The sequence below is a fragment of the Cynocephalus volans genome, chromosome 2 (assembly GCF_027409185.1).
Source record: "Cynocephalus volans isolate mCynVol1 chromosome 2, mCynVol1.pri, whole genome shotgun sequence".
NCBI lineage: Eukaryota > Metazoa > Chordata > Mammalia > Dermoptera > Cynocephalidae > Cynocephalus > Cynocephalus volans.
Window position 1 is genome coordinate 153487785 of NC_084461.1, and position 8815 is coordinate 153496599.

The following is an 8815-nucleotide window of genomic DNA, read 5'->3' on the forward strand; positions in this document are numbered from 1 at the left end:
AAGAGAGCTAGTGAGATAGGCAAGTAGCAAAATGCAAAGCTCATACAACTAGGAAGCAAAACAGATGTAGGTTCCAATTCCCCTACCCCTGCCACTTGGCTATGCTGGGTCTCAGCTTCTTCATTTGCAAAAGACCTTGCTGAGCTTTCCTGGGGGTAGGTAGCATACACTGCCTCGCACATAGGACGAAAACACTGATGTCAAATGTTTTGGAAAACTTTAATCATCCTTGTAACTTGAGTATATCCCAGAGTGGGGAGGGAATCTTTTTATATTATCCTGAAGAAGGTCTTAAACGAAAAAGGCAATCCACACAAATGGCCATTTCTTCCTAGTTTTAGGCTCTGGGGACACTTGGGCTTCCTAGGTGATGTAGATTATGCAGCTGTGCATAATCTGTGCATAAAAGGGCAGGAGTGGGCACTTTGACCCCGTACTAGGATTTCAGCTACAGCACCTGGTTTTTCATGATAGATCTCACGTGACTACCTCCCCTGCAACCCAGCCATCTCGTGGGACCAAGGGGCCACCAAAAGGTGTGGGACCAGGTCCGAAAACACACATTTTGGAGGCCCTTGTCCAAAGTCTTCCCTATTTCACTAGCAGGAGAATCAGCTGGGGTTGCCAAAGAAATAAAGCATTGAGATTTCAATAGAAATGCCATAATTTATTCTGTTGTATAAAAAAGTCATCTTTATGTAACAAAATGTCTTCTTAGACGAAGAAATATATTATTTCAGGTCATAAATAATCAGCAAACATACAACTGTTGGCAACTAAAAAAAAAACCCAACACTGGTGTTTTCCATCAGTGCTGAAAACAAACCTGTTTAGGACATATTTACAAGATAGTACAGTACTCAAACACAAAAACTGAGGTATTTGGTTCTTCTAGTAGACACTAATGTTTGTGAAGGCAGATCACCTACACAAAAATAAATAAGGTGTATTTGCATACATATATGTGTTGTCGGGAATGGTAATACTAGTAGGTATGTCAAACATGAAGAATTTCTCCAAAACACAGGGCAATCAAAAAGAAACTGGCTCACACACTGAGTCCTTTCTCTTCTGCCCCGTTTTGTCAGAGGGACTTGATGTACCCACTATATATTGGTCCCGAATGTGCTGAGTTCAGCAAACATCTTGACACGAAGTCATCACTACGACTGCTTAGGAACCCAGTGGAAATCGGGTGAAATTAAATAAATAAGGACCAGCCCTGGTGAACCCCTCCCCAGAGTTATTGCATTTCTCCTCTCAAGGAGAAGCTTGGAGTCCCTGTGGGATGTGAAGAGCCTCACTTCCTGTGGCCTTTCAACAGCTGGGAGAGGTGGTGATGGGGCTCTGAAGATAGCTCAGTGCACTGTTTGTGGAGTGGACAGGGATAGAGACAGGGAAGTTGAAGACGGTGGTGGTAGAGGTGCCTCGGTCCAGCACAGCCATGGCAGGGCTTCCAGCCTCTGCAGAGCAGTGCGGGGCCAGCACCTGGGACTCAAACTGCAGCAGCTGGCCCATGAAGCTGAAGTTGGGGGAGATGATGCTTCGCCTCTGCTTCACAAACTCAAAGGCCTCGTCCAGCTTGACTCGGTTAGTCCTCATGAGGTAAGCGAGGCAGATGGTGGCTGATCGGGAAATGCCCGCCTGGCAGTGGACAAACACCCTTCCTCCTGCATTTTTGATAGAGTCTAGAAAACAAAGGACACCTGGTTACTCAAGAGCTCAGAAGGACCCCAGTCCCAGATATGGGGTGTCTAAGAAAAGTCATGTGTGTCCTATCCAGAGATGGTCATCACCCCCTCATGGGCACTGTCCATCACATGGACACTGTTCACGGAGACAAAATGGGTACTGTGCAAAGGACAGCAAGGGACTTAAACCCAGATAGGTAGTTTCACTTAGCAGACTGCCCCTGGACAAGTCAACTCAACCTTCTTAGCCTCAATTTGCTAATCTGTAAAGAGGGACATCAAGTCCATATTTTGCAAGGATGTTGCCCACACCAGACTGATATTTAACATCTGGAGGAAGGCTAAGAAGTATACCATTGAAGTCCCTGTCATGAAGGTTGGGCTCTGGCTGAAACTCGGAGAAAGGCAGATTAAGTCCCAGGCATCCACTCTATTTACCTATAAAGTCAATTGCCTCGTTGAACCAGGAGCTGATATCCGCCTTGTGATTGTCCTCCACAGGGATGCTTTTATACTGGTAGTGACCCTCGAAATGGTTGGGACAATTGGCTGAGACATTGATCAAGGCAGTGATGCCCAAGGTATCCAGCATGTCCTTGCGGGAAGCGTGATAGGCACTGCCCAGGTACAGAAAGGGCAGGATCTCCACTGGTCCACCCTGAAATCCAGAAATATCCAACACTTGTCAGGCTTGCTCAAAGTCAACGCCAGTGCCCACACCCACAAAAACTCCCGGCTGGAAAAGTCAGCTTCAGATATTGGGTGAACCTCTCAGCACTGTTTACGGAGTATAAATAAATAGGGGACTAAGCCCATTTGCTTGGGCAGAGCCAACAAATTCATTTTTGTAGGCCTAGCAATTAGAGACTTGGCTCCATTAGATCAGTTAACGGTGGTATAAATAATATCTCTATGTCCCCTCTGTTATAAATAAAGCTGCAGGTCACCTTCTATATTCTCACTGGCACTACTCTCCTAGGCCTTTGCCAGCTCTTCTCCACTCTGGCACGGGCCGCTACTAACCTGATCGTAGAGTGGGGTGCTGCAGGAGCTGCACCCGGACTCGACGCTGTCAGAAACACTAGTACTCAGGGGAAGGCTGAGGCCCATGGGGGTCGACTGTTTGCTGCACAGTTCCGGGCAGGAAGCCGAAAACGCTTCATATCCTCCTGGGAATACAAAGACATTTTTTCCCATTAGTACCACGGGGACAGGACACTTTCATACACCTTCCCCCACCCACCAGGGGCTGGAAGTTTACATCGGAGAGGCTCCGGCAAGTCTTTGTTCCCAGAGCCAAACGAAGCCAATGACAAGTCCCCAGAGATGACTCCACCGCCCACGCGCTCCAGGTGGGGCAGTACCCCAGGAGCTGGAAGACAGGGGTCCCCGGCAAGGCTGCAGGGGGCGTGCGGCCCGCCCCGAGCTTCCCCGAGGGCGTACCTTTGAGGAAGAGGACCTGCGCGGCGCGCGCCTCACGGCAGAGTGCGCCAGCGGCCAGGGCCAGGGTGCCTTCGCGCTTGGCTCCGTCCAGGGCGGCGCTGCGCTCGTCCAGCAGCACCACGGCGTGGTAGGCGCCGGCCAGCAGGCGGCCGCGCAGCTCGGCGTTGGGCACGATGTGCTCCAGGCCCATGGCGCCCTTGGCCCGGCGCCGCACGATGGTGCTGAAGCGCACGTTGACGGAGCCGGCGATGTGGCCGGCGTTGAAAGCAAAAAAGGAGCGGCAGTCCAGCAACAGGCACTGCGCCGCACGCTCCCGCAGCAGCGTCCGCAGGCCTCCGGCGTCCAGGATGCCCACTTCCATGACCATGGCCGGCCTCAGCGCCCCCAGCCTGCAAGTCCCTCCGGTATTCTTTGTCCTGTCCTCGGAAGCCAAGGCTTTCGAGGAAAAGCCTGACCCTGGGTCTCTTTGTCCTGAACCAAAAGCTACCTTTGGACTGAGTAAGGGGGCGTCACGCAGGACTCCGGCCACCTTCCTTCCTTGCTGCTCCCCGACTACCCCTTCAGCCCGCGTCGCAACTATAGCCCGGGAGCCCTTCGTAGCGAACTCGGGCCGGGGGAGTGCGTTTATATATGGCCTCTCCGGGGCGGAGCGGGGCGGGGCCGGCGCACTGGGGGAGGGGGTTTGTTTGTTTGAATGGCGGTCACGTGACGGGGCGATGACGTCACCCGCCCTACCCGGCCGGGCGCCGCCAGGGCCAGAGGCGAAGACGTCATCGGCCTCGGAGCGGGGTCCGCTCACCGCGCGCTGGCTCGCGCCTCTGCCTCCGCCCTGCTGTCCGGCCTGCTCCTGGCGCGTCCCCGGGGACAGGGCCCGCGCCGGCCTCCGGGCCCGGCGGGGAGGAGGAGGGCGAGCTGCCAGCCTGGGGCTGATCTCCAGGATGCGAGCGGCTGGAAGAGCGGGCAATATGCCACCTGCCTCCGCCTCTCCTCCCCTCCCTTCCACGAGCCTCCCTCGGCCACCGACCCAAGCGGAAAGGGGCTTCCTGTGCTTTTGCAGACACATGTGCCCCTTCCTCTCACTCCTCATCACTAATTCGCGGAGAAACAGGGTCCCGAGGAGAAACGGCTAACCTGCCCAGTATCACAGGGGTGGGGGTGGGGGAGGCAGCAGGGAAGAGCCTGAGGTGAGGGTTGGAGAAAAATGAACTTTGTCCCTTGAAATGTCGTTCCTACCAAGAGCGACTGAGTGAGTTGTGGTGGAGAGGTTCAGGGAAATGTTTTCCTGTTTCCCAGGCTTTCTCTAATGTTATTTTTTAAAAGTTTATATTTTAACTTAGAAAATACCTCCCATCAAATCCCCACCAGAAAAATGTCATTCCTAGTCATGTGGTCCCTGGAAGACTTTGGCCCAAGAAGGCTGGTCGGGGGGCTGTAATCCCAGCGGGGGTCGCAAGGTCCTATTGTGGAGTCCAGGGTTCGGCATGGGGGGTTGGGGAGGCTGGCCCGGCTCGACAGCGCCCCCAGTGGCCGCCAGACACGTTTCCGTCACGTTTGCTCAAGATGGGGCTGCTCCATCCATATATTATATATTGATTGAGCGCCCGCTATGCGCTGGGCTGGGGGGCTCCAGACCGAACAGAAGCGGGCCCTGCCTCTCACCCCTCTGGTCCTCGCCATCTATATAGGCTGAACTCGACATTCAATCCCGCGGCGCCTAGGAGGATTGCCAGGGCCAGGACCCAAATGCTTGGGAAGACCCCATACGGTATCAGCGCCCTGAGCGCTAGTGAGGGCCCCTGGGCAGCGGAGCCCACTGTGGCGACACCGAAGTGCTAGGTACACAAACATAAACATTGCGCCACCCGGCCAGGGTGCAGTCAGGAACATTCTGCGGTTTCTTCCCCTCTCCTGGGAAGAGGGGATTTCACTGGCCACGCTGTGTCGTTGCTCTGTAGATCATACCACCAGAAGCGACTTCTGCATTTGCCTTGCTTAGCTTGTGTGTTTTCACATGCGCAAACTTTCTGCCTGGATTCTTCTGGAAAAGTTCAGGGCACTGAATTTTTTTTTTTTTTGTAAAGGGCGTTCATTTGAACATTGATCAAGGACGACAGCAAAGAGGTCCTCAGATAATAGCAACACCCTGCCTGTATCTGATGAGAGAGAGAAAGAAAAAGAAACTATCTGTTTGTTCTATTTCTTTAGCTGAGGAACTCAACATATTTTTTGTGTTAAATCATAGAATGTTACAGCTGCTGACTTTTCACTGCTTACTGACTTGATCTGTCCCATTTTTTTTTAACCCAAAGCATTCATTGTACCTTCCCCTACATGCATTTTTTATAAAAGAAGCTTTTTTATACAAATGTCACAGTGGCAGTGGCATAGTATGGCCCTGGAGTCAGGTGTCTACTGGCCTCTGGATGTTTCGTCTCATCCCTTGCCAGAAATGGCACAAAGAACAAGCCTGAACACTACCTGTCATTTTGCTACTGGGTGATCATAGATGAGTCTTCCTCTGCTGAGCCTCCAAGCCAACATCCGTACAATGGGTCTATAAGGCCTACTTTGGGGATGGTTTGAGGCTCAAGTGAAAGATGGTGGGTGTAAGGAATCCAGGCTCTACCCCACCCCTTTTCGTTATGATTCACTAAGTCTCTTGGTTTTCCCTTCCCAGCAGAGCAGTCCTTATTCATTGTGCCACTGCGCATTTCAGGGTCTGGCATCAGAACCTGGGAGATCACCACAAGCCAGTGGCTTATGAGAGACACCAGTAGGTGTGAGACAGAGGCCCAGCTCAGGGAAAGGTCACTCCTTGAAACCAACGAACACACAGTGGCTGTGGCCAGTGGGTCACCTGCTCAGAGACCGATTGTAAGAGTGTAGGCATTTAGGCCCAAATCCAAGCAGTGGAGATGCTGCTTCTGACTGAGGATAGCATAATCTGGTCCCTGGTAACCATGGCACAGGGCTGGCATTGTGGGCCTGGCTGACAGAGGGGCATGAAGCAGGGTGAATCAAAAGGAGTTGACTCAGGAGAGAGAACTGGTCCTTTCTGACCTGGGCTCTTCCCAATTCTAGACATACATAGGAATACTCCTGGGGCAGTGTGGGGTATTGGGAAGGGTCTAGGGCTTTGAATTCCCCAGAAGGCCTGGCCTGGATTCCCACCTTTAATGTGTGGCCTCGAGTAATTCACTTCACCTTGCTGAGCCGCCACTCCCTCCTTCCTGTGATGGATGGAAATAATAGTAACATTTTTCTCTAGGGACTATAGGGAGACAGTGTAGCCAAGCTTGGCACGACTTGTTGAATCCTTGTCCTAATCCTGCTCTCAAAGTTGACTTTGGAGCTGTTCTCAGGTCACAGGAAAGGAAAAGGTAGAGCTCTTACTGATTACAATCAAAAAGTGGCCCCAGCTCACTGTCTGTTCTGTGACCTTGGGCAAGCAGCTTAACATCTCTGAGCCTCAGTTTCCCCATTTGTAAACTGGTAATAATATCCATCTAGGACTATGTAAAATATTGTGTGAGAAAGGGCGTGGTGTGGATCACACCCCAAGGGGCTGCTCTGAGGGGAGAGAGCAAATTCCCACAGTCCTGCTCTCTCTTTCAGAATCAACAGCCTTTCTATTGTATCTCCTGTGCTGTATGGTGGTTCCTTCCCTCACTCAGTGTCCTTTTATGATTCCCCATTTCCCACCAAATCCGAAGTCAATAACCAATGGACTTTGTCCATCCATCTGTCTCAGACTCCCACTTTCTTTGATTTCCTTGTTGTGCTCCAGGAAAACTCTGTGGATCTGTGTTCCTCAAATGTTCTCATCCTTTTGTACCCCCACACTTTGCCCCAACCCCCACCAGAATGCCATCCTCTCTGGACTCCGCCATAACCTTTCCCCATTCTCCAAGACCCAGCAGAAGTGCCATCTCCATAAAGCCTCCCCAATTTCTCCAACTCCTCTCTCCCTTGGGCCCTGGAAGACACTGTCTGAATATTCTTTTTTTTTGGTGGCTGGCCAGTAACAGGGATAAAACCCTTGACCTTGGTGTTATCAACAGTTCTAACCAACTTGAGCTAACCAGCCAGCCCTGTCCAAATATTCTGATTGTGTAAAAGTCACTTAGATCCTTGTCTTACTCCCCCTGGGTTGTAAGCCTGCAAGCTTGAGGGTATGGACTGTGTGTCATCTCTGGACTCCTCACCCCACTACTTTTGATGCAGTGCCTGGCACATAGTAGGTCCATAGTTTTTGTTTTTGTTTTAGCAGCTGGCCGGTATGGGGAGTAGGTCCACAGTTTTGAAATGGTAGAGGATTTTGTTTAAAGCGTACTGTGAGAAGTATCAGAAGAGAGGAGGATGGAAATTGACATTGATTATGGCTCTCTGCACCAGGTGCACTACCGGTCTCATTTCATGGGCTCGTCAATGGTTCCGTGAGATGGTTTTTATTCCCATTTTATAGGCAAGGAAACAGTATCAGAGAGGGAACATGCCCAAGGTCACACAGCTGGTAATCACAGACACAGATCTAACCCAGAGTCGGGCTGGCCATTTAGCTCAGTTGGTTAGAGCTCAGCCTTGGATCAAGGTCATGGGTTCGGATCCCTGTACTGGCCGGCTGCCAAAATCAAAAAAACAACAACAAAAAACCTAAACCCAGCCCAGGGCTGGTCTGACTTGAGAGGTGGAGCTGGGCCTGGGCATCAACCATGAGACTCCAGTCTGTGGAGATCTCAGCTTCTGCAAGCCCCTTGCTGGACAGCGCTGGCTGAAGCCTCTCAGTCCCAGTTTGCCTGGAGCTGCCCTCACGGGGCAGAGTGATCCCTGGTACCAGCTCCGGAGGGAGCCTGGAGCCTCCTAGGACTCGTGACTCAGGCCCTGGTGTCCCTGCCTCTCAGCAGTTGTTCAGTGCCTATAATTTGGGATCGCCACACACAGGGAGACCCAGCAGCCGTGTGGGCCCGCCCTGAGGGGCTGGTAAGGAGTGACTTCACCCTCCACACCCAGGAAGTTAGGACAGAGCCAGCTGCTATTGCACAATCCTTCCAAACAGATCTCCATGGTCAGGAGGACCCACGGAGCTGTATCATCTCATCCAACCCCCTCATTTGAGAGACAAGAGCCCAGAGAGGTTAGACAATTTGTCCAAAGTCACAGAGTGTTCAGAACATTCTACCTCTAGTCAGCATCCTGTGAGCTGTGTGTTCAAACCCTTAACAGGGTTTATCTCTAGAGGGTGGAGCTTCTTTCATTTTCTTCCTTAAAACTCTGTATGGTGTGAATTTTTAAAAACAAATGTGTGACATTTGTAACCAAAAAAAAAAAAAAAAAAAGATAAAAATATTAAAAGGTAACCATATCTAGGGTAACAGCATTGTTATTAAAACCAAGTTACTATAGTTAGACTGCCTGGATTAGAATTTCAGCTTGCGCATTAACCAGCTGTGTGCCCTTGGGCAAGTTACTTTACCTCTCTGAGATTCAGTTTCCTCAGCTGAGAATTATAATAGTATCTATCATGTAGGGCTGATATGAAAATTATATGAGATAGGGACCAGCAAATTACAGCCCATGAGCCAAATCTAGCCTTCTATCTCTTTTTGTACAACCCAAAAGCTAAGAGTGGATTTTACATTTTAAGTGGTTGGGAAAAAAATCAAAAGAATCATATTTTGTGA

The 8815-nt window shown here is 50.9% G+C and overlaps 1 protein-coding gene across 1 annotated transcript; it reads right to left on the minus strand.

The window, feature by feature from the left end:
• Positions 1–243: 243 nt before the first annotated feature.
• Positions 244–3722, minus strand: DUSP1 (dual specificity phosphatase 1). Its single transcript, XM_063086671.1, has 4 exons — positions 3135–3722; positions 2715–2860; positions 2130–2349; positions 244–1688 (listed from the first exon to the last, which is right to left on the minus strand). Exons 1-4 carry the CDS (start codon positions 3499–3501, stop codon positions 1318–1320), a joined length of 1104 nt encoding a protein of 367 aa, XP_062942741.1. The 5' UTR covers positions 3502–3722; the 3' UTR covers positions 244–1317.
• Between the last annotated feature and the right edge of the window lie 5093 nt (positions 3723–8815).